Here is a 26658-nt window from a genome sequence, read left to right as displayed (position 1 = left end):
AGAGGCCTAAGGCCTACGTATTCATTCGTAAAATAAAATAAGGATTTGAGATTCTTACATGATTAAGAAAAGAAGAGGACGACTCTTGTCCTTAGCTATCACCGCCTCAGAACTCGGCAGGTTTATGGCTCTTCGCCAATGCCCAGAAATTCTCCATCTTTGATCGAGTCAAAGCTTCTTTAGCGGCGCTATCCGACTCACAGATTCTTGCACCAAGCCATCGCCTGAATGCACGGGTCTTGGCCTGACCCTCCCAAAGAAGGGTGCAAGAGTTGTGGCTGAAGTCCCGTGGTTCGCCTTTATCATCCTCCGTAGACAGCCACAGTGGCTGACTTTCACGGTTGTTGTCCGATGTAGTTGGGCCAGGATTCTCGGTCCAATCAATACGGTTGAGCATCAGCTTGCGGTAGGCGTTAACAGAGTGTTTTCCACCCTCAACAATCACGAGGTTCAACCTCGGATGCACGACGCAAATCCCAGTCAACTTATTTTGCTCTGCATTCTTGCTAACCTTGAAACGATTCCTTCCGCTCGCAAGACTGTCAATCCGGTAAACGGATATGTGGATGCCAAGGGCAGCATCCTTTTCTTGTTGAGATTCTAACTTCTCGCGGCGTTGATCTTGGGTCAACTTGCGTTCTTGGTTCATGATCTCGTGCTGCTCCTTGCGGTCCGCAATTTCTTTGTTCACACGAGCTTCCACCGCTGTTGGATCTTTAACTGCTTGTTCTCCCAGCACTCGCATCAGATTGGATTTCTTGACCTTGGGCGCTGGGGCTGGCTCAAGACCCAGTCGGATCTTCGCTTGTTGCTCTTTCAAATCCGCCATGCGGCGCTGTCGACGAATCTTCGCTTGTTCCTTTGGAGTGAGGTACATTGGCTTCTGAGCGGGGACGTTCTTCTCTTGAGGAGGCTCGAGGAGGATTGGGTGTTGGATATAGTGGGTGATCGTACTGTCGGCGGTGTCGATTTTGAGATTTGCTGGATCATCAATGGCAGCATAATCACTGCCATTAATCAAGCCTTCATCCCACCATTCTACGGCCGGAGGAGCTTGTACAAGATATGATTTCTCCACCTCCATGTCTTCATCGATACCCGCTTGACGAGCTCGCTCTGCAATCCGTCTCTTCATATCCTCCAATTGTGCCTGTCGGCGCAGAGCAGCCGCCTGTTGCACATATTTGCCCTTTTCATTGAAAATGAGTTGTCGAGACTGACGTGGCTTTGCGACGGTTGCCTTCGGGTCGAGGCTAGGATCGAAATAGGGATTGTTTTTGATTTCTTCAATAGATGGCCCGGATAGATCGAGTTGCTTGCCACGAGGAATTCGACCGCCCTTAGATTGTTGGCGGCTCTTGCTTCCTCGAAATTCAGGCGCAGCATCAGAAAGCAGGGCGGGGTGAAGGCCGACATCGAGACCACCACGGGCCTTAGAAAGGCCCTCGTCGTCGAAGGATTGAGGCTGTTGGTAAGGTGCGGGGGCTTCGGATCTTTGGGGAGGGGCATTTGCCTTTGCCGTAGCTGCTGCAACTCTAGCCTTCATCTGCTCTAATCTTGACATCGCAGGACTGGGTGCTGGTGGCGCAGGACTAGGACTCGACTCTGCCGGGGGAACGGGAGGTGTCGCACCGCCGCGCGCAGCTTGTAGACGTGCGCGCACAGCTTCAGCCTTCGCTCTGGCCTCAGCCACCATCCTTTCAATATCGACTTTGCCAGCAGGGGCACTGCCTTGGCCTGGCGCTGGGGACCCATTATTTGAGCGGGTTCTTTTCTGAGAGTTGCTGCCGTCATCCTCAGGGTGAGGACGCTTCAGCGCGTTGCCCGAAGTATCCGCCATGGCTAGTTGCGAGGATATAAATCCCGCGTTAGCTTTACTAGCAGATGTTGACGGAACAAATGAGCAAGAAAGCACAAAAAATCTTGGAAGGAAGAAAAAACACCAAGCTAAGATCAATTGAGGCAAGCACGAAGATCCATGGTCGCTGTTGCCCAAAGCGGGAGTAGGCGGTGGAGCTGGGCAGAAAAAAAAGTTGCTTGAAGGTTTCAACTCTTCCGCAGTAGAAGCATCATTGGAGACTGCTCCTCCAAGACGATTTCGCAGCGCCAGCGTTTTCTGTTGCTCCACTGAGCTACAGGACACAATGGCGACCTTTTCGCGCCCAGTCGCCTCGAGCATTGCCGGGGTTGGATTTGACGTCTACTCCGATGAAGAAATTAAAAAGCTATCAGTGAAAAGAATTCACAATACTCCAACTTTGGATTCTTTTAACAATCCAGTTCCTGGTGGTCTCTATGACCCTGCTATGGGCGCATGGGGTGATCATATGTAAGTGTTCGCATGATACGCTTCCTATCATATTATCAGCTCGTGTCTAATTTGGGAGGAAAAATTCGCCTCGATCAGCTGTACTACATGTCGTCAAAATTCTTGGTCTTGTACCGGCCATGCCGGCCACATTGAACTTCCGGTTGCCCTCTACAACGTTACCTTCTTTGACCACATCTACCGCCTTCTCCGGGCCCAATGTGTGTACTGCCATCGCCTGCAAATGTCTCGTTCGCATGTGAACCTATACACCTGCAAGCTGCGCCTTCTCCAGTATGGACTTGTTGATGAAGTTGCTGTTGTTGACTCAATGGGATCCCCCAAGGGAGCGCCAACAAAGGGTGGAAAGGGCAATGCCGATGATTCTGCCGACGAGGAAGAAGATGAAGAAAGCATCATGGACAAGCGTACCGAATACGTTGAACGTTCCATCCGAAAGGCCCAGAAGGACGGACGACTGGATGGTTTATTAATGTCTGGCCACAAGAATCCAATTGCAGCAGAGCAGAGGCGCGAGCTGGTAAAGACTTTCCTGAAGGAGATCAACAGCTACCGGAAGTGCTCTAACTGCAGCGGGTATGTCACCAATCATTCTTCGCTCTCTATTTTGCTTGTCGGCTAACATTGAGTTCAAGTATTTCTCCCGCATTCCGAAAGGATCGTTACAACAAGATTTTCAAGAAAGCCCTCCCCGAGAAGTCTAAATTGGCCATGTTACACGGTGGATTCCAGGCGCCCAATGCTCTGGTTCTGCTTGATTCTGAAAAGAAGGCAACCGCCGAACTCAATGGTACACGCTCCGAGAGCGTAGTCTCAGAGACACATGGTGCCGAAGAAGAAATCCGTCGTAGTACTGCTGTTGCAGCCCAAACCGGGGTTGGACAGGAGTTCATGAGCTCCGTCGAGGTTTACAGCTGCATAAAGCTGCTCTTCGCCAAGGACGGCGAAGTCTTGCAACTGGTCTATAATGGTCAACCCGTTCCAAAGGGAGCGGTTGTTGTCAATGCTGACATGTTCTTCATCAAGAGCCTCATGGTCCCCCCTAACAAGTACCGACCAGCCGCCCAACAAGGCCCAGGTGAGATCATGGAGGCGCAGCAGAACACTTCCTTCAACGCTATTCTTAAGCAGTGCGACCAGATCAATCAGATCAGCAAGGAGATCCAGAACGAGAATGACGAAGAGCGGACTGTGATCCGCAAACGAACTTATGGCGATTTACTCTCGTCAATTATCGTCCTGCAAGACCATGTCAACGGACTGATTGATAAAGAGCGAACTTCTGTCACCGGATCGGCCATTGCGTCATTGCCCAACGGTATTAAGCAGCTTCTTGAAAAGAAGGAAGGATTGTTCCGAAAGAACATGATGGGAAAGCGTGTCAACTTTGCTGCCCGTAGTGTCATTTCGCCCGATCCTAACCTTGAGACCAATGAAATTGGTGTGCCTCTTGTCTTCGCCAGGAAGCTGACCTTCCCGGAGCCCGTGACACAGCACAATTTTTGGGAGTTGAAGGAGGCCGTTATCAACGGTCCTGACAAGTATCCCGGTGCTTCCGCGATTGAAAATGAGAATGGACAGGTTGTCAACCTCAAGTTCAAGAGTCTAGATGAACGCACAGCGCTTGCAAACCAACTGCTGGCACCGTCAAACTGGCGTCAAAAGGGATCGAAAAACAAGAAGGTCTATCGTCACCTCACCACCGGTGACTATGTTCTGATGAACCGTCAGCCTACACTTCACAAGCCCTCTATCATGGGTCACAAGGCTCGTGTGCTGCCTAATGAGCGAACTATTCGCATGCACTACGCCAACTGTAACACTTACAACGCCGATTTCGATGGTGACGAGATGAACATGCATTTCCCCCAAAAATGAGCTTGCTCAAGCCGAAGCCCGGATGCTTGCTGATGCTGATCATCAGTATTTGGTTGCTACGTCCGGTAAACCTCTTCGAGGTCTGATTCAAGATCACATCTCCATGGGAACATGGTTTACTTGCCGTGATAGCTTCTTTGATGAGGAGGATTATCACCAACTCCTCTACAATTGTTTGAGACCCGAAAACTCACACATTGTCAGCGATCGCATTCAACTAGTGGCACCTGCGTTTGTTAAGCCCAAGTATCTATGGACTGGAAAGCAGGTGATTACAACAATTCTCAAGAACATCCAGCCCCCAGAGCGCGCTGGTCTTACTCTGAAGAGTAAGTCATCTACTCCTGCCAGCCGCTGGGGCGAGGGTAGCGAGGAGGGTGATGTCATCTTCAAAGACGGAGAGTTCCTGTGTGGTATTCTCGATAAGAAGCAGCTTGGTCCGACTGCTGGTGGTCTGATCGATGCCATTCATGAAGTTTATGGCCACACCATTGCTGGAAAGCTGATGAGTATTCTCGGTCGCCTTCTCACTCGATTCTTGAACATGCGGGCGTTTACTTGCGGTATTGACGATCTTCGATTGACCAAGGAAGGTGATCGCATGCGTAAGGAGAAGTTGGCCACCGCAGCTCAAATGGGTCGCGAGGTGGCTTTGAAATACGTGACACTGGAGAAGACTTCCCTGTCGGACCAAGAGGACGAATTGAATCGCCGACTTGAAGATGTTCTTCGTGATGATGCAAAGCAAGGTGGCCTTGATAGCGTTTTCAACGCCCGCTCTGCCCAGCTTTCCTCTGAAATCACCAAGGCCTGTCTCCCCGCTGGTCTTGCCAAGCCTTTCCCATGGAATCAAATGCAGTCTATGACAATTTCTGGTGCCAAGGGTTCCGGTGTCAATGCCAACCTGATTTCCTGCAACCTGGGACAACAAGTTCTGGAAGGTCGTCGTGTACCAGTCATGATCAGTGGTAAAACATTGCCATCTTTCCGTGCCTTTGAAACTCATCCCATCGCTGGTGGTTACGTTTCTGGTCGTTTCTTGACCGGTATCAAGCCTCAAGAGTACTACTTCCACGCCATGGCCGGTCGTGAGGGTTTGATCGATACCGCTGTCAAGACATCTCGATCTGGTTATCTGCAGCGTTGTTTGATTAAGGGTATGGAGGGATTGAGAGCTGAGTACGACTCGTCTGTTCGTGAAGCGTCAGATGGATCCATGATTCAGTTCTTGTATGGTGAGGATGGTCTGGACATCACCAAGCAGGTTCATCTCAACGATTTCGGATTCCTTGCTGAAAACCACGAGTCTATTTTGGAGCAAGTTCAATCTTCATCCTACAATGCCCTGGCCAAGGACGAGGTCTCCAACTGGCACAAGGATGCCATGAGGAAGGTGCGCAAAACCGGAAAGATTGACGCTATGGATCCTGTTCTGTCTAAGTATCACCCTGGAGGTAACCTGGGCAGTACGTCTGAGGCATTTGCCCAGGCGCTGAAGAAGGTATGGAATGCTTTATTATATTTCTGCAGTTCGAGTCCAGAGTTTACGCTAATATCCGTTTGATCTACAGTATACCGATGACAACCCCGACAACCTCTTCAAGGAAAAGAAGAAGGATCTCGAGGGAGTTCAGAAGCTGGTGGATGGCTTCAAGAAGAAGTTCCCGAAGAAGACATTCGACGCTATCATGAACATGAAGTACATGAAGTCTATCATCGACCCCGGTGAGGCAGTCGGTATTATGGCTGGTCAGTCTGTTGGTGAGCCTTCAACACAGATGACATTGAACACCTTCCATTTGGCTGGTCACTCCGCAAAGAACGTCACACTGGGTATTCCCCGACTTCGTGAAATTGTCATGACTGCCAGTGCTTCGATCATGACACCTACTATGACTCTCCTCCTGAATGAGGAGATTCCAAAGGAGGATGGAGAGAAGTTTGCCAAGGCTATTAGCAAGCTCACCATTGCTGAGGTCGTGGATAAGGTTCAAGTGAAGGAGCGAATTGGTGCGGGTATCGGCCACGCCAGGGCGAAGATCTATGACATCGACATCAGCTTCTTCCCTGCTGAGGATTACACCAAGGAGTATGCTATCATGGTTAAGGATGTTCAGAACGCCTTGCAGAACAAGTTCATTCCCCGTCTCTCAAAGCTTACAAGGGCTGAGCTCAAGAAGCGAAATGAGGATAAGTCTGGAACGAAGGCATCTGCCGCTGCTCCCGAGATTGGTGTCTCTGTTGGCAGGGTTTACGAAGGACCCAGTGGTCCTGACCGCGAGGACGAACCTGCTGACGACGATAATGAAGATGATGAGGATGATGCCAAGCGATCCCGTGGAAACCAGAACCGCAGTAACCAGGTTTCTTATGAAGGACCCGATGACGATGAGCAGGATATCATCAGGCGGCAGGATGAGCAGTCAGATGATGATGATGATGATGAAGATGCCAAGACCAAGAAACCAAAGTCCGCGACTGACGTCGAAATGCGCGACGCCGACGACTCAGAAGAGGACTCAGACGACGAGGAGGACAGCAACAACCGTGAGGATGATGTCAAGAGCAAGTTCGAGGAAATCACCAAGTTCAAGTTCGACCCCAAGAAGGGAACATCATGTTCTATTCAGTTGCAGTACGACATTGAGACCCCCAAGCTTCTGCTCCTCCCACTGGTTGAGGCTGCCGCGAATCACGCAGTGATTCAGTCCATCCCTAGCCTCGGAAACTGTGTCTTTATTGAGGCTGATGCTTCCAAGGATGAGCCTGCCACCGTCCTCACCGATGGTGTCAACTTGCTCGCTATGCGTGATTACCAGGATATCATCAAGCCACACTCCATCTACTGTAACTCTATCCACGATATGCTCCACTACTACGGTGTTGAGGCTGCCCGTGCCACCATCGTTCGTGAAATGGACGCAGTTTTCAAGGGTCACAGTATCTCCGTCGACAACCGTCACTTGAACCTGATCGGTGATGTGATGACTCAGTCTGGTGGATTCAAGGCCTTCAGCCGTAACGGCCTGGTCAAGGATTCCACCTCTGCGTTTGCTCGTATGTCTTTCGAGACTACAGTCGGTGCTCTCAAGGAGGCTGTTCTTGAGAGAGATGTTGAGAACCTGAAGGGCCCCAGTGCCAGAATTGTCGTTGGTCGTTCTGGTACCGTTGGAACCGGTGCCTTTGACATCCTTGCCCCTGTTGCATAGATGATATAATACTGGGAGTATGGTTTCTCTTATGTTACTTTCATTTATGCATGTGTATATTCCTCGCAAAATCTTGTATCCTCCCTGTCTCTTTACTTGTTTTATTTTCCGCTATGTTTGCCATTTTGTGCCATCTTGACGTGTCGATGATCTGGAGTTCTGTTCAGCGGAAACACAAAAGTGCGTGTCCCTGTTCATATAAGCATATCTTTATTTTAGTTAAATAGAGTTCTCAACCTCTTCGCCAGGACTAGGTATTATTCTACTAGTATGTATTATCAACACTGACTCCGTAGAGACTTTGAATCTTTGATTTCAAGTACAAAGTCTTAAGTATGGCACATCTATCCATGCACATCCCTTTATTTCAGTTCGTCCTAGCCATGCAGCTTCCAGGTGTTGTATCCAAGAAACCCACCTGGGCACATACTAGTCCATGATTTCGAGCTGCAGCTGGAACCCCAAGTTTGCAGTCGGACTCACGCGTAGCAGGAGTAAAATGGACTAAAAGGTTCGTTAGCATATTTCTAATTTTATCACGAGGACGAAATAACACAGCGAAGACACTCACTCAGACTCTCCTCTCCATCCAACACATTTCCAACAATCAAATATATGAGTGGGATCATATTGGTTCTTCACCTCCAAAAGCCGATCATAGAAAGAACCAAAATAAGTCTGTTCCCAATCTGGCTCCAGGTAACTTGCTTCGTTCAGATAGGCACCTCCACCAGGACTCAGCGCCTTCAAAGGGTCCACCGTGTGCAGAATGCCTTCAGCAGTGGATTTCAACAAGCTATCATCCATTGGCTCGAGCCATTCGCCAACATGGATGACATGCCAAAGGGCGTCCCGCCAAGCTGGGTTAACAGCTGATGATTCGTCGGCGTTTGCATTGGTCAGAGGAGTCTCACAGACAATCTGGGTACCGCTGAGGTCGAGAAGACTTCTGGCTGTTGCAATCCCCTGCAGCACACCTTCCACTAGCTCATCGATGGTTTTCGGATCAGTGAATACCTTGGTGGGTATCAATCGCGAAGACAAAAGCGAAAATATTCCAGATGGCTCGGTGACTTTGGCGTCGGCCGCAGTCACTGACAAGTATTGAGCATAATTGGTGTATGAATTATATCCGTTCTCTGATACAGAAAGATCTGTGCGATTGCTGAGATACTTGTCAAAGTCTGCAGTAGCAGCCTTCAGTTTTGATCCATTGTCGCCATATACTAGTACCAAACTGACGGCAAGTTTTTCAGGAAAGTATTCGATCTGACCTGTGATCAGTTGAGAAGACCAGCCAATCTGTCTCTGGGCATGTTCTGTGAGAATCTCACGCAAGGCAACATTCTCTGTCGCATTGGTCTCGGGTGTAGCATTGGTGAAGTTTGCAGTGAAGGTGTATGTGTGGATGGGCAAGGATGGAAAAAGCTGCACGCGATACTTTGTGAGAACCGCATAGGTACCACCTCCACCACCTCGCATGGCCCAGAATAAGTCAGGATCATTGCACTGGTTGATGACACGTAACTCTCCGTCGGCAGTGACAACTTCAAACTCCACAGCGTTGTCAGCCATGAGACCGTAAGTTGTTGTAAAAGACCCAACACCACCACCTTGAGCAAATCCGCCAGCAAGGCCTACAGACTCTTCATAGCCTCCCATAATATCCATCCCGTGGCTATTAAAGAAGCGGTATGCATCCTGAGCAACAACTCCAGCGTCAAGCTCTCCAACGTTTTGACTGTTCGATGCAGGACAATCATGAGCTGTGAAATTGGAGTAAAATGTGAGGTTATCGAGGTTCTTCGTCCAGATAGCAAGTGTATTCGGAACAGAGGACCTTCCGTAGAAGTCATGACCTGTATTCTTCACACTAAGACGGATGTTGTGCGTCGTTGCAAACTTGAGCGCAGCAGAAATATGCGATGGATCACGAACGTCGACATAGTATGAAGCCAAGCGACCAATTGAGCAATTGGCATAGGTGGTCTCAGTCGGATCAGATTCCAGAAGCGTACATCCAGAACTCTGACAGGTCTCCCAATTGAGCCAGTAGGTCTGCCCGAAGTGTTCACCGCGAATAATACTATCTCCGTAGTAATCCTCGACGACTTCACAAGCCTTCGGATCATAATGAGCCGAGCTTTTGTAGCAAGAAGCAGCAATGGGAATAGTTTGATGGAGATTACCATCAACACTGGTGTTCAATTGCTGCCATTGGCTTAAAGAGGGCCAACATTTTTGACCTGGTCGGCAATCGTAACTAGCAGCAGTGGCAGATGCAGCTAGACCAAGAGAGAGGAGAAGGATCGAAGAAATAGAGCTGGCCATTTTGTGCCAAATTGAAATGTCTCACTTCGGCAATAATGATATTTGGCGCAATGATGGAGAAAGCTGTGCTGGATCTTGAGATTTATTTTATCCTGGCTTCCAGTCCCTTTAAATAATATTTGTGAGAATCAGCTCCAGAATCTGGCTACTGGCATGTCATCAACCGTGACAACTTCCTGGTTGGAACCTTGGAAGGATTGAAGATCATCGCTGCGACTCGGAGTCTGCGACATAAGCATTCCATAGAAGGAATCCAGTACGAGGCGCCACGGAGAAACCGTATGCGAAAATAGTCAACAAATCAGATTTAGAAAAATTGAACACAAGCAAAGTCTAAGCTTTTCCAAGGTTGTGGCTTTTGAAGCTTTTTGTGGTGATCGTATATGCAAAGGAAATCTGCAGGGCATCGAAACCCTTTCCTAATCGGGACAGTGCTTATCACTTCCCGTTTCAAGGGTTCAACACTTAGTGCATAGGGCTTAAACTATCATCATCCTGAACCCTTGAATAACAGCGTAAAATTTATTAAATTCTAGGCTATCATAGATTTTGAGTACGGATTACTCCGTAACTCACTGGCTTATTTTCCTTTCCAAAACCAGTTCGGGAATGTAGCTCGGTTAGCACTCAGCCACCTGCGCAGTTCTAGAGTATAGTATAGTGTTAGACTTCGCCTTGACTTAGTCCGAATCTCAAGTAGCGACTAAATTATTATAAAATAGAGATCAAGACCGATCATAACTTGAACCTTTTTCTCTACACGATTATTTCCATCACTTCACATTATCTATTCATTTGCAGGTTCTTCAACACCTTAACGCCTATACCGATCATCAATGGCTGTTACTTCAGAGCACATCGCCATTGCAGAGTTGGTCATATACATACCTGTCACTCTAGTTACCATCCTTGTCGTTCTTCGTCATGGATTCCATAAGCAGTTGGGATGGATCTATCTTTCTATCTTTGGTGTAATCCGCATTGCTGGTGCCATCATGGAAATCCTAAGCACCAATCATCCAGACAACGCAAACGATAAAGAATGGGCTCTCATTCTACAAAGTGTCGGTCTCTCTCCTCTACTTCTTTCAACTTTGGGACTTTTGAAAAGAATGTAAGTATTCCTCAAATCATGCACATGTGGTCAATTTCTAACCTTTATACAGCTTCGATGAAACAACTCAACATGTCCCATCGGATCCAAACTCCAAAAGTAATCTCATAGTAGAGGTGCTGGGTTTTCTACCTATTGTTGGTAGAATGTAAGTTCAAATTCTCATCTTACTACTGGGGTATCTGGAGTCCTTTTTGAACCCTTTAAATGCTAACCATGTCCATCACAGCATCTCAATCTTCTCCAAACGAGCGACTGCCATATCTCGTCGCAGCAAAATTGTTCAAATCCTTCATCTTCCCGCCTTGATTGCCTTGATTCTAGCAATCAGCGGCGGAAGTGACCAAGCTTCATCGAACGTATCCGACCATGCAGGAGGCAAGAAAGAAACCCAAGCAGCGATCATAATTTTCCTCATGATTTATGTTATCACCTGCCTACTTTTCGTCATCACGGTGAAAGATCTCCGTGAGATGCAGCCAAGTCAACAACGTATCTACATCTGTGTCTTCTTTGCATTGCCCTTGATTGCAGTTCGCTTGCTGTACAGCTTGATCAGTGACTTTGGTCACGATGCGAAGTTTTCGTTGATCGATGGTGATCCAAGCGTTCAGCTGGGGATGGCTACTATTGAGGAGTTCCTGGTTGTTCTGATGTATACTGTTTTGGGTGTTATCACACCTCAATCTAGTATTGATCGTGCTGTTGGAGGTGGAATTGTTGCGCCGGATGTTCATGCATTGGAAGACGGTCGCACTGAGAATCAGGATGCTTACTTTGCTCAGGCTGGAGCTCGAAGTGCCTACTACGCCAAGTAGGGATATGGCCCCGGCCTGGAGGTAGTGGTGAAGCTCGACGAAGTAGCTGAATCTGCGAGTGGTCCCAACTTCGGAGTGCTGCAGTTACCAGTGTTTGAGAGGCACTGGCAAGATTGAATGTTTTCCCGGGTGCGATATAGATGGAAATAGGCGCAAGGTGTTAGTTACGATGGTGGATTCTTTTTGTTTGAACTGTTTTTAAGGTTGTTGGCATTGGAGACGATATTAAAATTAGTATTAATGTGATTGTTTACGAACTTGAAGAAACGCGAAACTCAGAATATTATTACTTGAAAATAGAACACTCTGTTTCAGATGGATGGTCATCCTTAATTTTTCCCTCTCAATCAATGCCAATTAGCTCTAATTTTCATTATAATGCCCAGGTGCCAACTTCAACCGCCGAATTAAAAATTTAAGTCATCCAAACATGATATCGTAATCTATCTAATCCTCTACAACTCCACTGTAGCAGTCGCTGATGGTTGTAGCACTCTCTTCCAGTGATAATGCTCGGGAGCTCATTCCTCGCCGCAAGACTTGAGCCATAGCTAATGCTTGATTGATGCCCATAGAATGACCGATCTTATCCAGGCAGTTCATAATCCACTGACGAAGCTCCTGACACGCGAGTCCGGAGTTAGCAGCAATCAATAAAGGCCACATCAGACTGAACCCCCCTGCTGCTGTCACCTGAAATGGGGCGGAAGCCTCAATATCATTGCCATCATTAGTTTCTGATCCTGCACCAAGATTAAAGGGTACACTGGAACATATATCTTCCACCAATTGATGGGCAATAAGTCGGCTTTGACTCGCCAACGCACGTTGTTGCCGACGATGGGTCTCTTCCGATGTGAATGCATCAAGGCGCTTCACGGTGTCGATGATCAATTCGTGGACGAGAATTCGGGCGGAGCGGTAGTTATTCCACATGCTGCTTGCTGCAAGATTCTCATAGATATGGTAACTATCTCCCCAGACGGCTCGAGTGATGGCTTCCCCGTTGAAGATAGGAACCTTGACTATTCTGTAGTTCCAAGAAGCTGGGACCGTAATGAAAAGTGATGTGAGATTCGCATCGATGGTCAAGGCCGCACGAATAATCTCGCCAGGATCTGTAACGCTTCCGTCCTTCATTGAAGCGCAGAAATTACTCAAGCGGATGACTTCCAGGCCTAGTTCATCAATAATATGATCATTTGGGTCTCGGTATTCCTTTGCTTTCTCAGACAAGGTGAAAAGGAGCGGCGAACTGTATTTTTCTTGGTAGATCTTGCCAATATGCTGCAGTCAATTGTTAAAATAGGCCGGCTTTTTTTTTTCTCACCAGGAGATGAGACTTACAATTTGTGCACGTAACTGGGTAAACAAGTCCAATCCTTCCTTCCGGGTCAATTGATCAACGCCCCGGAATTCTATCAATCTGGTCGCACCCTCCATATGTTTCATCCAACGGTCAATGAAGGAACCATCGGAACAAGTCAGACACTGGATTGAGTTAGCACACAGCTAAGCTTTCATATTTATAGGTCAGACCCACCTCAAACATGCCTAACAAGACCACTGCGGCCAGAGTGTCATCCCTCTTTGACATCGTGATGTTAGCCAATGCCTTGTTGGTCTCCGATAACGCCTTGGTGTACTCATGTCGCGCTTTCAACATCATTTGAGGTGATAGTCGAATATTGGACAAAGCGGCCAGCCCAACCGCATTCAGCGCAGAATTCACCGCTCCATTGGCGGGATCGGTAATCAGAGGCACGAGGTAAGCCATATGCCCCTTTGAGAGGCCACCAGTAATGTAATGAGAAAAGAAATAACCTTTCGCTAGATCTTGTGCCGGGTAATCCAAATTATTGATTGTCGGAGAAAAGCTCAAAGCCCTAGACGAGAAAGACGCTTCCGTGCTTGGAGGAGTGATCGCAACAGGCCGTTTCTTCCTTGCGGCGCGTTGAGCCCGACTGATTACCTCCTCATTCTGGTCCCGGAAGCTTAAATCAAGGCGGTTTCGATATCCAGGACATTCCACTTTGGCCCTGATACATGCGCAGCATGACGGTATACTTTGGTCGCACTATTGAGCTACGTCAATCCCTGTCCTTGGCCTTTCTAGGATGCGGCTGTACACCCCTCAAAGGAGAGAGCGCTATGTGGGTCCAACATACCTTCAATCGTCTTGACCGACATCTCTCACAAGCAGCACTTGGCTTGCCTCGATAAACCATGCAAGCAAATAGAAAAAGATAAAAATAGATCGAATTCAAGATCAATTGACCCTGTCCAGAAGAAGTCAACGATGAGTCGTCCCACTATGACGACCCCCTGGTTCAGGTATGACGAATTCAGAAAGGTTCAAGCTTTTGAGCAATATAAATGAGAAGGTGGGAATCGGTTTGGGTAAGTATTTCGATGGAATGGATCGAAGCTTAAGAGAGGGAGATGTGGAGTATGTATAGATTGAGCCCTGCATATGACCTCTCAATATGGCTTAGTCTGGCCTGTCCCGATTGGGAAGGTGTTTCGATCTGACTCAGCAATAATGGATCCATCGGGGCCACCTGGGCATCGATTCATCCATGTCTTATCGTCATCAAGGAGCTCCACTGGCATTGGGTAGCTAAATGCAGGGACTATGGCCCGAGTATGGTTAGTCTTCAAGACATCACTGTAGACCGGAGTAATTGATATCGGTTCAAAGCCATGAATTTGGGGGCCGGAATCAATCTTAATATTTTCTTCAAATCCAATTAACGCCATCCATGCTATGTAGTTTTTATGCCCTATTATACAGTAAAACACAAACGCCTGTTGATTAGTACCAGAACCCAAGAACGCCGTTATTACGTACCATAGAAAGAAAAAAAGAAGGGGAAAACGTGAAAAATTCAAGGCCAGAGAAATATTCAAAGAGCTTACTGCGCATCGAGCATCGCGAGGTCTTCATCAATATCGTCATCGAACTCATCCACGACTTCGACCGCGGTTGTCACAACACCGTCCATTTTATGACCGTTGGTGAGGTCCTGCTCCGCCATACCCTCTTTAGCCTTGCGCTTGGCCTCATGATTTTCGATATCAGCTAAGCTCCAGGTAGAAATACCTTCTTGATCCCGAGCCTTGAAAGGTTGCGCCATAGTGCGCAAGAAGTTTTTCGCATTTGAGACAGCCATATCTGTACTGAGGTTGGTCTCGCTGTCCAGCATCGCTTGGTTGATCCATTTGGGAAGTTGATTGCGCTTCCGTTCAAATCGGCGATCTGCCAACACCATGACTCCATAATCATCCTTGCCACGCAAGACACGACCCAAACATTGAGCGGCATGTCGCATAGCATCGAATGAGAGGAAATCATTCTCTCGGATACGGTAGTTTTCGCGCAGGAACTCCAGGCGAGCTTTGAGAATACGAGACTCGGTGTATTGGAATGGGACACCAATACACAACACAGCTCGACCATAATGGTGATCAAAATCGATACCTTCCGAGACTTTTCCTCGAGCGACACAGAACATGATTGCTCCGCGACCATTGCAGCAAGCCGTTCGATAGGTCTCCAAGGCAAGTGCGGATTCTTGTGCATCGGGTGTTTCAACCATGATCAACTTGAAATTCCAAATTTGATCCAAGATACCCATGCCTTGCCACATACTGATAATGGACTCCATGTAAAGGTATGAAGGGAAGAAGACCACAATACCATCTGGTGTGATACGTGCGAACTCTGTGAGAAGCGATCCGTAGTTTCGCACCACACCAGGGTCGTTACGAATGCTAAAAGATGATGAGACCTGAGCCTGATCGGAGCCTCGGGTGACAACCATAGGCAAGAACGAGCGACGTGCTAGCGTCATGCTATATGATTCTTGCATGACGGCAGTAAAGCCCAGCATCTTCGGGTACATCTCCAACGGGGACAATGTTCCCGAAGTAATGACTACAGAGCTGAAGCGGTCGAATACAGGCTTGATTGCAATAGCGGCATCCAGACACGTGAAATGAAGGATCGGGTTTGGCACAGTGGCTGTTTCTGATTCGAACGGCTCAAGGATCAAAACAAAACCTTTGTCATAAGTTGCGACAAGTGTCGCGAAGGTTGCCACTTCCTGAAGTGGTTGGTAATCCTCAATGTTCATGAGCTCAAGCGTTCGCACAAGAGAGGTCAGCCGCTCCGCACAGAATCTCAGAGGTTTGCGCTCAATATAGGTGAGATCTTTCAAGTGGGTTAGGAAAGAAGGCGGGGTCTCCGAGATGGTGTGCGTCACCTTCATTCGAGTCTTGAGATATTCAATAAATCTCTTCAGGAAAGATACGAAATGCTCGGCACGGCGAATATTTCCAGGAACCGCCTCCTTCAGAAGGTCATCCGGCAGAACTGGATTTGAAATGAATTGGTCCTCCTCTCGGGCTTGTTCTGCCTGCTGCAATCCTTCCACTAATTTTGAATATTCGCTTTGAAGCTTCTCAGCATCTGTGCTTTTCATCTCTTCGATCCTGCGTTCGAGATTGTTGGCGCCTCTGGTAGCTTTCCGAAGGGAGTCCTGGCTGATGTCGATGCTGAGAGATTCAATACAGACGTTGTCGATGTTGTGGGCCTCGTCAAAGACGACAATGCAGTCCTTGGAGAGTTCTCGGGACACTCTTTCAGCGATTTTTGGATCGAGGAGGTAATGGTAGGAGTAGATAATCACGTTGCACCATGGCATCTATCATGTATCGCATTAGTTCATGAGTATTTTTCTAGGGTCACTTATCAAATTGGACGTACCATGCGACGAGCAGAAAAGTACGGACATTGTTTATGTTCTTCGCCGTATTGCAAGAGATTGTCAAGGGTGAACACGCCTGGGGGGATGAGATTATGCGGTTCGAGAAGATCGAGGTTCTAGATGGATTAGACAGCGTAAGAATCGCAGATAGTTCAGCACATACATCATGATATATGCAAAGATCCACGTCTTCACCGCGCTCTTTCTTCTCTTTGACAAACCCAGCTGTCAAGCTTCGGCACCTAGCATCCACAACACTACCACTCTTCTCCCGTTTCACAGACGGATGAAGACAGAGATTCTTTCGACTCGTCAAGCCCAGGCCTCGAAATTCCTCCTCAAAGCCCAGCTCCTGTGTACGATATTGCATCAAGGATTTCAGCTCTGCCAAAGCTTTTTCGATCTCGGACATTGTTCGTGAACAATAGATAAGCTTTCTATGCTCTGGGTAGTGTTGCTGGTAGGCGACGATCAAAGAGAGCAGAGAAACGGTTTTTCCTGTGCCTGAAGGCATTTCCAGCACACAGTGACCCCCTGCATCGAGGGTCTTCTTGAGATCGCACATGTACGCATATTGCTCGGGGTAGATACGCGGATACGGGAACAGCACCGGAAGATCACTATTTGAGAAGAAATTAGGTAAAGAAAGGCGAAAATGACACGAAAATGATGAAATATTGTAGCATACTCAATAAAGAACCTCATGGCGACTGATATCCCCGGAGCGCAGAGGCAAGGTAAGAAAAAGAAGTGACCGCCGAGAGAAGCTTAAGTCCGCAGCTCAGATCATTTCTCTAGCAATGACACAAGACCACGTGATTTCCCTATCGGGAGTCCGCAGTGAATTTGCTTATCAAACTATTCAATTTCAAAATCCTCTACTTTCTTCCCAACTCACCATTGTGATTCAGAGACATTGCGGATCTGGAACTTATTGCTCCAAACTTTTAGTCTTGGACCAGCCTCATATTCCCTCATTGGAGTCGTGCCGGTCCAGCTTTATTCAACTCCAAATCACTTTCCCCCACTATTCCCGCTGACCTCATACCCCACATGAGCAAAAAGTTCAAGTCACAGGCTTCCAGCAGTAGAGCTGCTGCTGGGGGGCTTTGGATCATTTGGAGGCTTCTCAGGTACATTTGGAAGTGATGGACGTGAACCGTCTTCACTGACGTACATTGCCGAACCCCCGGATCTTTCACGCATCTTTGACCAACGATTGGTTATTGCATTCAAGAATTTGCTCAAAAAGGATGAAATCACACGAACAAAAGCTCTTGAGGAACTCAAGGACCATATTTCCACAGTTCAACAGAAGAAGGGAACATTAGATGATGGCTTCTTGGATGCCTGGGTATGTATATACTTGGTCATTTATATCTCTAACGTGTGACTAATTTGTATCCAAAGGTCAAAATTTACCCCAGAGCTTCAATTGATCTTTCAAGAAGGGTAAGGCAGCTATCTCACGTTCTACAAGGCTCAATCTCCGGGCTAGTAGGCAAGAGAATATTGCCTCATCTTTCCCGGGTCATAGGTGCATGGCTTGCAGGCATTTATGATAATGACCGGCCAGTTCAACGTTCCGCCCTAGAATCATTTACTACTGTCTTCTCAACAGAAGAGAAGAGAAGCAACGTATGGAAGATCTACCAGAGCTCTACATTGGATTTTATCGACGATGTCCTTCTTCACCAAACACCCTTGACTCTGAGCGATGAGCGAACAGTCAAGCGGGATGATGCGGAAGCGAAATACTCGCGCGTTGTTGGAGCTGCATTGATGCTCTTCAACCGGATCTTAGGTACCTTCATCTCTTCATACATTAGAACACCAAAGCAGAACTAATCCCGAAAAACATAGGAAATTCACCAGATGACGATCTTCAGCGCAATATAGCTGAAATTGAGAATTTGCTAGGTAGCAAGTCTCTCTGGGCTTTTTGCAGTCACGAGGACCCCTTTGTACGACGGTCTGTTTACATTGTTTTACGATCAGCTGTCTCAAGAGAGCCTGCTTGGATTGATTGGAAATTGATTAGCTCGGCAATCATTGGAAAGGCACTCTCCATTTCGCAGCTTGGTTCTGCTTCTGAGCTATCTGAGTCCTTGCTCATTCTGACTGCATCAAGACCACAGGTCTGGACAGATGACTATACCTCAAAGACTTCGGCGTCCAAAAGACTGCGCCAATATATTCAGAAAGGCTCAGAGGGAGGTCTTGCAAACTTCTGGTCCAACCTGGACAAGCTGCTTCGTTTAATCCCACGAGAGGTCCTCGCTGGAGCCGATAAAACCTCAACCGATGAGACAGTAAAATTATCTAGCGCATCGGCCCTGACAGAAGCTTTTCAAGCGGGTCTCAACTCAAGAGAGGAGCCACGTCAGAATCTGATTACTGGATGGAAAACCTATATTCGGGTTGCGGCGTGGCTGGGAATTCTCATGCCTCAGGACCAAAGAGCGGAATTTGTCGAGAAAAGGATGTCCCCCTTAGTTGCACAGTATGTGCGACCTGACATCGAAATGACCCAGTGGTCACTTCCATCGCCGTCTGCGCAGGAGATTTGCAGCGATTTTCTCCTTACTGTCATTTCTCATGAACAGAGCCACCAGCTTGAGCCGCTGTGGACAAAGTTGTCAAACAACTTACTGGAAGCCGTGAAGCTATCATCACCTGAACAGTCAAAAGACTTCCGCTCCTCCCAAGACGCAGTGTGCGCCGAGGCTCGACGTTTCCTCAGTTTAGAGCCTGCAGTTCTTTCAAGAGTCACGGACGCACATTGTGAAAACCAAGCCCAGAGCATCTTTGAATCATCAAACTTATCTCTTCTTGAAAACTGTCTTGAAGTGGTCCGTTCTCGTAAAGGAAAGCCGTATGGAGCTGCTGGCGTTGTGGAGGAATGTGTCCGCAATATGCCTTCCGCTGCGAAGGGATCCCAAGATCTTCTCAAATTTGTACAGAATGATGTATCGGAGCTTCTCTTTTCACCATCAGGCGATCGACTCATTGCCATTGTTATGGAATGTCGGGAGTGGGATGGGTTTGCTTCCAGTTTCGATAATGTGGTTGAAAGGGCCATGGATCTCGAGCCGGAGCAGTCGAATGCACATATCCTACAAACCCTGCTTTCCAACCTTGATTTCAACGAGCTGGGAGATCAAACCAAGCTCACTTTGCTCGTGATGCGTGCCTTAGATAAGGCCTGCCGGGGAAGCTCTTCTCACTGGCAGATCATCGCATCTGTCCTTCAAAATCAAACTTCTCGGGGCCAATTAATGGATAAGATATTCCTATCTATTGTTGACATTCTATCCCAGGAAGAGAATATTTTGGATGTATTGCATGGTCTATCTCATCTTGGGAAGACCGTTCCCTCTGCTATCAAGGACTTTCAGAATGGACCCAATGGCTCAAAGTTGACCGGAAAACTCCTGTACCTCACCGAGTCGCCTTCGGAAGAGGTAGCTACCTTGACCGAGTCTCTGATTAGGTCCTTCAAGGAAACAGTTGTTGGTGATTCAAGCACTGCCTCTAAGATCGAGATTTTACGTCATGAGCTCAGCAACGCAACAGAGGAATCCTTATCGTGAGTGATGCTGTCACATTCTGATTCTAGATTTTACTCCCACTAATATTTTGTACTAGTATCGAGGCTCTTCTTGCAATCACGAACGATTTGATTGAAGGCATCAAGGAAGATGGAGATTACACACTCAAAGATATCTTGCCTGATTCCAATGTCTGGGAGAAAGCAATGGCCCCTTTCCTTCAACTTCCACCTAGACCCTCAACAACAATAACAAGTCCCCTTATGGGAATTGTTAATTTGACGGAACGAGAACTTTCAGAAACATTGAAGACATTGTGGCTTGAGGTTCCTCGTGATTCCAATCGCTGCACTGTTGCGTTCCGCCTGGCAGCCTTCACCATCAAAGTCTTGTCGAAAATCGATACCACAATGAAGTTGGAAAGTGCGGACTTTGAAGTCGTCATTTACTTCTTGCCTTTAGTCATTCAATTGATCGATGATGACTTGAGCATTGAGAACTGTAACGGGATTTCGGGCCTTGAGCTCGCGGATCAACGAGAGGAGTATATGGAGCTTGTGTTTGATGGACGCAGATTGATCAGCAATTGGATCTCTACCAATGGACCGCTGAAATCTTTACCTGAGTTCACAGTGTGCTCATATCTCATATCTTTCTGGGAGAGGAAGCTAGAAGAGCTCAATGGAACGTCTCCTGTGGACTATCGCGTGGGACAGTCTTTTGTCAAATTGATGACATCGGCGGAGTCACTCCAAGCTCACAAGTCACCTGAAGACGTTGCCAAGATTTGCCGGGAATCACGGAGTGCCAATGGAATACGCTCAGCAGCATGGTTTTCTGTGCTACGAAGCTCCATTTTAGCCAATTCCGTGGGAACCCGAATCTGCAATGAATTAGTCGCCGATTCAACGGGCCTTAAGCCCGAAGATCCTTCTTCACAGGGTAAGTCTTGGAATAAAATCAGCTTTGAAATATCTGGATACTAAACAAATACAGGACTTCGAAAGCTCGCGCTTCTGAACATCTTACTTTGTGGCGAAGAAGATGTGGTTTCGGCCATTCCTACTCAACGATTGGTCTTCCTTACCAAAAATCTCATCGACTGCCTTAAGTCAGAGATGACGTCTCTTGGACTCAGAGCAGAGATCTTGCAAACACTAGTTTTCATTCTTCCTGGACTTGCTGAAATCTATGGCTCACACTGGGAAGACATTACCGAGACCTTGAGTTTTGTTTTCCGCGAGGTAAAAGGAGGCGAAGACGGCCTTGCTGTGCTTGTGTCCTCTTTCCGACTTTTTGCTCGCTTTAAAAAGATGGCTGAAGGTGACAGCAATGATGACCTTCAAGACGTTTGGCTGGAGCATAAGACCCGCCTTTCTAATGAATTGGTCTCCACCATTGCGAAATTCGGTAAGTCTTATAGTCCTGGAGCTTCTGGAGGCACGATTTACTTACACTCGATAGATGCCTCGACCACATTCCACCAGCCTCGAGATATCGCGGTTGAACTTCTATGTCGCTTGATCAATACCATCCCAATTGGTAACATCGAAGACGTCAGTGGTGTCTTCCATCTCCTCACTGCTCACAGCCGCTCCGTTCAACGAACAGCCTACACAATTCTTCATCGTTATATCCCTCAAGCTCAAGAACAGGTATCATTCGATGTTGCTCTGTCAAAGACATCGGTTAGCCTGCCCGACGAGTTAATATCTCTATTGCTCGAGACGCCGACAATGAATACGGTTTCAACTTCGTTTGGAGATGACAAGATGTGGACCAGTGTGAGGTCATATCTTCTTAGCTGGAAAGTGGTATTCGACCACTTTTCTAATGCTGTATGTACCCACCTCTCAAACTATATGATATTTTACTTACAACTCCACCAGTCTATTCCGGTACAAGAGCACTATGCGACAAACATCAAGGAGAACAACGTCTTGATTCCGCTGCTCGAGTTCATGTTCAAATTCCTTGAAAAGTCACAGGGTAAGCTTGTTGACGCGTCCAAGCTTGAGATCCAGTCTTTTGAGCCGGACAACTCGGAAAATGCCGAGAAGGAAACACAGTGGCTCCTAGTGCATCTATACTACCTGTGTTTGAGGCACTTGGCGAATATGACCAAGAACTGGTGGATTGATACACAGAAACGAATCAAGGGGCCAGTGGAAACCTGGACAGAGAGATATGTAAGTGAAACCTCAACATGCTCCGTTATGACAAGCAAACATAACTAATTTTATCATTAGATCTCACCATTGGTGGCCGACGACGCAATTCGAGGCGTTACCGAGTGGGCTGCCACACAGGATCCCAACGAAGAGCGAGCCCTATCTGTGAAGATGTCTCCGCGAACAGCAGAAGTCATTGCCAGCATTCCAGTGGATGAAGAATCCCCCCCTGTTTCAATTTCTATTTCCCTTCCCCCAGCATACCCTCTTCACTCCGCCGTCGTGGTTGGCCGCAGTCGTGTCTTGGTTGACGAAAAGAAATGGAAGAGCTGGCTGCTCACAATCCAAGGTGTGATTATGTTCGCCAATGGAAACCTGGTGGATGGTTTGTTGGCATTCCGGCGAAACGTGCAGGGTGCTCTGAAGGGACAGAGTGAGTGTGCTATCTGCTACTCGGTTATCTCGACCGATATGCAGACGCCGAATAAGCGATGCGCCACTTGCAAGAACACCTTCCACTCTGTTTGCTTGTTCCGATGGTTCAAGAGCAGCAACCAGAGCACCTGCCCGTTGTGCCGTAATAACTTTGTATATGTTTGAGCGTGAAAAATGGATAGATAGGTGCGACTGGATATCCTTAAAATTCATAGAAACAATGTCTTCTGTTCTCTATCAAACCTTAAGTTACATACTGGTTGCGAGTGAGGTATTTCATAAATATCACCAAGTAGCTCATTTTACTTCCAGCTTACACGCGATACGATGCAGACCTCCTACAAGAAAAAAAAAGAAATCCAGCAAGGTCAGGAATCGAACCCAGGACCTTGAAAATCAGAAATGCGTGAATAGCCTCAACATCTCTCACTTGATACATCCATCCTCAACACATAATCCTTTCCATCTCCCTCAATTATTTTTATTTTAAGGATTTGAGAGTTGCAATAGAAAGAGAAAAGCTGAAAGTATGATCGATAAAAAAATTCAAAATTCAAAAAAATAAATGTCCCTGACCGTAGCCAGAAATCCCACCCACTCGCTAGTATTATCTCTGCCACCGAAAAGCGGCCCGACCCACCTCGATTTCAATACCTTTGTCCCCGGTTGGGTCGCAGGCCGCTGACTACTAGGCCAGCAGAGCAGAATCCATACCTGGGGAGCTTTTTACTCAAATATATGGGAGCTCTGGTTCCTTGAATGGTCGACTCTCTCTACTCCGTACTATGTATTATTATTACTACAATCCATATATTTAGATATCAGAAAAGAAAAAAAAATTTACCTTCAAAATTTCTAAATAGTCAATTATTTTAAATGATTATATTATTACTACCTACCTAGTAGTAGTACATACTTTGTATCCTACATACATATCTACATATCTTGAGGTGTTCAAGTGTAACTAGGTATACCGTATACCTAATGTATGTGGGTCTACTGTGGATAACAACAACACGTGATTTCAGCCTCTTCTCCACCTTTGGTCCGCAGCAAAAGACGTCTTAACCTTATGACCCACGACCCCCTGAAGGATTCCCGAAATCATGACAGAGTTATCGTGGAAAGAACAAGAAATAGACCAGTTCTTTGAAAGACGGCAATCTACCAAACAGCTAGAATGCGACGAATACGCTCATAAGATTTCCGGTGGCTCGATCGAGGCCGTTGGTGTTCCGGGTTCGTTGAGCTACACCGTTCTTTGCACAGATTGCCCAAGAGAACCGCGAAATCTAATCGTATCTTTACGAGAAGTCTGGTCCACTCTGGATACAGCCATAACACAACTAGCGAAATCAATACACGGCGACTTTGTACCGGAAGCCTCATTCCATGGTGAAATGCCTAATTCAAACCCATCTCTTCTTGTCTACACAATGCCATACCTGCAAGGCATCACCTGCCTAGAAGCATTCGGCTCCAAGCTTGAGATGAAACCAGAAGAGAAGGCTAAACACCTTCGCTTTTTCAAAGATTTGGCCAGGTAGCTTATTGTGTTATTTATCAATTTAGCTATTTAACAAAATGGCGTATTATTGATTACCTGTCCAGATATTTCGCTCGGTGCTGGTCAAGCCCTCAGCCAGTTGACTTTCAAGTCCAAAATGGTACCCAGGAGGAAATTCATCGTCAACTTACGAAAGTCAAGTCAACCCATTTCGAGTCTGTACTACCGGACGCAACAATCCTCGAGCTTCAACGCAGCCTCCCAGTCCTCTTTCAGCAAACCTACCCACAAGTTCTGACGCACAATGATATTTCTCAGACAAATATTCTTGTTAATGAGGAGACTTTTGAAATCACAGGTCTCGTCGATTGGTCCTTAGCCAAGGTACTTCCGTTTGGCATGGAGCTAGGAACTCTTATATTAGCAACTGGCTACATGGGCATCGGAGAATGGCACACTTATACCTGCCGTCAAAGGCTTATTGATGCTTTCTGGGCTGAGTTCTGGGCTCAATGTCAGATAGTCGATCCTATACGCCAGCAGGAGGTCCGTTCCATAGCGATGCAGGGGGCTAAAATCGCTTCCGTCCTGCACTATGCATTCAAGCGGAATGCTGATGGCACTTCATCCGAAGAATTGAATATTACTGACTGGGCATTGAGATGGCTGGAAGTTTCGACTCAAGACTACTAGTGACCATCTGCACATGTGTGTACAAATGCCGGGTTAGATATTGGGAATGTTGCTTCAGATGAGGGTTCATTCGTCAAGCTCCGCGACTTTTCAAGCTCGTCCGTGCTAACTTCAAGTTGATGCTTGTTAATAACTCTCATTTAGGGGAGAGTACAAGCCTTCTATTAAATATTATTTCTCTTGTCTTCCAAGCTTCAATCCGTATTTACACCTAGTTAGTAAATTCTGACTTTGATGCCTGAATTTTCTGGCATAAACTACCCTGGAACCTTGGAAATCGGTGAGTATTTTCAAGGCGATCAATCCGGCGTGTTAACATTAGAGAGATACTCAAATATGTATGGATTTTGGGAATTTCCGAAATTCCAAGATCGCATAGTTCCTAATCTCCACCACTTGGCCAGTTCTAGCGGGACTATTTACGTGGGGGTAAGAGGGTGAACCCCACCGCGTCCGAGCTTCACGAGCTTTACGAGCTTCCTCCACGTCTCCTCGGTACGCCCTTCATGGCCGCACCGCATATTCCAAACTTAAGCACACTCCGCAGAGGACGTGGTCGAGGCCGTGGAGGCCTCCGCGGAGTCGAGGATAGTCATGGTACACGCACAAGCGGCAAGGACCGTGTTGTGCAGGGCACCGATAATGACGCCAGTGTCTCCCGCCTGAGCGCCGTCGAGCTGGGCTATTTGGGCGACCCGTTTGCGAAAGCCTTGACGGCGCCTGAGAATGCAACAAGGAGACTACCAATCATCAATCGAGGTGTGTATTGAACCCGAAGGACCCTCGCGTCGGAGCTCAGGGAGCTAACAGCAGTTTTTTTGCTAGGAACGTACGTTCGCACCACCGCTATCGATCAACTCGTCGACCGTTTCCTGGGTTCACCTTCGCAGGACGGCACGACACAAAGAAAACAGATCATTTCACTTGGTGCGGGCTCAGATACCCGTGTCCTTCGCCTGTTCAGTTCGCGCCAGCCTTCCAATCTCATCTACCATGAACTCGATTTCGCTGTCAACACCACTGCAAAGATCCGCGCGATTCGAACCACACCCCTCCTCCAACGAGCATTAGGTATCGAGTCTTCTAGTAACGATGTTATCGTATCGGAAGCTGGCGATGCTCTCCATACAAGCTCCTACCATCTATACCCCCTCGATCTACGCTCCCTGTCATCGAGTAGTTCTCCGTCAGAGCTACTTCCACATGTTGATATCACCCTACCCACGCTTCTGATCTCAGAATGCTGTCTCATATACTTATCGCCAACGGAGGCGACAGAGGTAGTCTCATTCTTCACTGAACGTCTCCTTGGTCCGCAAACCGCTCCGCTTGGATTGGTGCTATACGAACCGATCCGACCAAACGACGCCTTTGGTCGAACGATGGTATCGAATCTTGCAACGCGAGGTATTCAACTTCAGACTCTACATAAATACGCTACTTTGGAGGCACAGCGGGAACGACTGCGCGGACAAGGATTTACTAGCGGTCAAGCGGTCGCTGATATCGAGTTCATTTGGAATCGTTGGGTAGACGAAGAAGAGAAAGAGCGAGTCTCTCGTCTTGAGATGCTGGATGAGATGGAAGAATGGCAGCTTTTGGCAAGTCATTATTGCATTGCATGGGGATGGAGGGAAGGGGATGATACTGCGGCTTTCAGTGGGTGGACCACGCTGCCGGCTCAGCCTGGTGAATGAGTTCTGGATATCTAACGTTGGTCTATATCTTGAGATTCGGTTCATAGATAAATATTATAACCTTTTAGTCGAGATTGCCGCTCAATTATACTCACCGCATACATAGGATCAATATGGGTGGGTCAATGCACCTGGACATGCGCCATGCTGCAAAAA

General features: G+C 47.3%; 9 protein-coding genes across 9 annotated transcripts; 5 read left to right on the top strand and 4 right to left on the bottom strand.

Moving 5' to 3' along the window:
- Nucleotides 1–106: 106 nt before the first annotated feature.
- N7483_006824 (U4/U6-U5 snRNP complex subunit PRP3) lies at nucleotides 107–1840 on the bottom strand (the record flags this gene model as incomplete). The annotated part of the gene is made up of 1 exon (XM_057090261.1): nucleotides 107–1840. The coding sequence occupies one exon, from the start codon at nucleotides 1838–1840 to the stop codon at nucleotides 107–109; it is 1734 nt and encodes a 577-aa protein (XP_056945002.1).
- Nucleotides 1841–2144: 304 nt separating this feature from the next.
- N7483_006823 (DNA-directed RNA polymerase I core subunit RPA190) lies at nucleotides 2145–7416 on the top strand (the record flags this gene model as incomplete). The annotated part of the gene is made up of 5 exons (XM_057090260.1): nucleotides 2145–2329; nucleotides 2369–2905; nucleotides 2965–4172; nucleotides 4225–5708; nucleotides 5779–7416. 5 exons carry the CDS (start codon nucleotides 2145–2147, stop codon nucleotides 7414–7416), a joined length of 5052 nt encoding a protein of 1683 aa, XP_056945001.1.
- A 567-nt stretch (nucleotides 7417–7983) lies between these two features.
- Nucleotides 7984–9747, bottom strand: N7483_006822 (FAD-binding oxidoreductase; the record flags this gene model as incomplete). Its single annotated transcript, XM_057090259.1, has 1 exon — nucleotides 7984–9747. One exon carries the CDS (start codon nucleotides 9745–9747, stop codon nucleotides 7984–7986), a length of 1764 nt encoding a protein of 587 aa, XP_056945000.1.
- Nucleotides 9748–10583: 836 nt separating this feature from the next.
- On the top strand, nucleotides 10584–11679 carry N7483_006821 (uncharacterized protein; the record flags this gene model as incomplete). The annotated part of the gene is made up of 2 exons (XM_057090258.1): nucleotides 10584–10861; nucleotides 11091–11679. The coding sequence occupies 2 exons, from the start codon at nucleotides 10584–10586 to the stop codon at nucleotides 11677–11679; spliced, it is 867 nt and encodes a 288-aa protein (XP_056944999.1).
- Nucleotides 11680–12126: 447 nt separating this feature from the next.
- N7483_006820 (Zn(II)2Cys6 transcription factor domain-containing protein) lies at nucleotides 12127–13907 on the bottom strand (the record flags this gene model as incomplete). The annotated part of the gene is made up of 4 exons (XM_057090257.1): nucleotides 12127–12966; nucleotides 13027–13170; nucleotides 13223–13756; nucleotides 13848–13907. 4 exons carry the CDS (start codon nucleotides 13905–13907, stop codon nucleotides 12127–12129), a joined length of 1578 nt encoding a protein of 525 aa, XP_056944998.1.
- A 687-nt stretch (nucleotides 13908–14594) lies between these two features.
- N7483_006819 (TFIIH/NER complex ATP-dependent 5'-3' DNA helicase subunit RAD3) lies at nucleotides 14595–17153 on the bottom strand (the record flags this gene model as incomplete). Its single annotated transcript, XM_057090256.1, has 4 exons — nucleotides 14595–16385; nucleotides 16448–16564; nucleotides 16612–17068; nucleotides 17137–17153. 4 exons carry the CDS (start codon nucleotides 17151–17153, stop codon nucleotides 14595–14597), a joined length of 2382 nt encoding a protein of 793 aa, XP_056944997.1.
- A 95-nt stretch (nucleotides 17154–17248) lies between these two features.
- N7483_006818 (ubiquitin-protein ligase RKR1) lies at nucleotides 17249–22770 on the top strand (the record flags this gene model as incomplete). The annotated part of the gene is made up of 9 exons (XM_057090255.1): nucleotides 17249–17433; nucleotides 17526–17802; nucleotides 17859–18252; nucleotides 18312–20037; nucleotides 20097–20941; nucleotides 20996–21409; nucleotides 21464–21837; nucleotides 21889–22188; nucleotides 22249–22770. 9 exons carry the CDS (start codon nucleotides 17249–17251, stop codon nucleotides 22768–22770), a joined length of 5037 nt encoding a protein of 1678 aa, XP_056944996.1.
- A 941-nt stretch (nucleotides 22771–23711) lies between these two features.
- On the top strand, nucleotides 23712–24805 carry N7483_006817 (uncharacterized protein; the record flags this gene model as incomplete). The annotated part of the gene is made up of 2 exons (XM_057090254.1): nucleotides 23712–24148; nucleotides 24217–24805. 2 exons carry the CDS (start codon nucleotides 23712–23714, stop codon nucleotides 24803–24805), a joined length of 1026 nt encoding a protein of 341 aa, XP_056944995.1.
- A 506-nt stretch (nucleotides 24806–25311) lies between these two features.
- Nucleotides 25312–26502, top strand: ppm1 (protein C-terminal leucine carboxyl O-methyltransferase ppm1; the record flags this gene model as incomplete). Its single annotated transcript, XM_057090253.1, has 2 exons — nucleotides 25312–25564; nucleotides 25631–26502. The coding sequence occupies 2 exons, from the start codon at nucleotides 25312–25314 to the stop codon at nucleotides 26500–26502; spliced, it is 1125 nt and encodes a 374-aa protein (XP_056944994.1).
- Nucleotides 26503–26658: the final 156 nt, after the last annotated feature.

Source organism: Penicillium malachiteum (genome assembly GCF_028827825.1).
Source record: "Penicillium malachiteum strain IBT 17515 chromosome Unknown utg000003l:1.0-4950554.0:1.0-4952489.0, whole genome shotgun sequence".
Lineage (NCBI taxonomy): Eukaryota > Fungi > Ascomycota > Eurotiomycetes > Eurotiales > Aspergillaceae > Penicillium > Penicillium malachiteum.
This window is presented reverse-complemented; position numbering and strand designations above follow the sequence as displayed.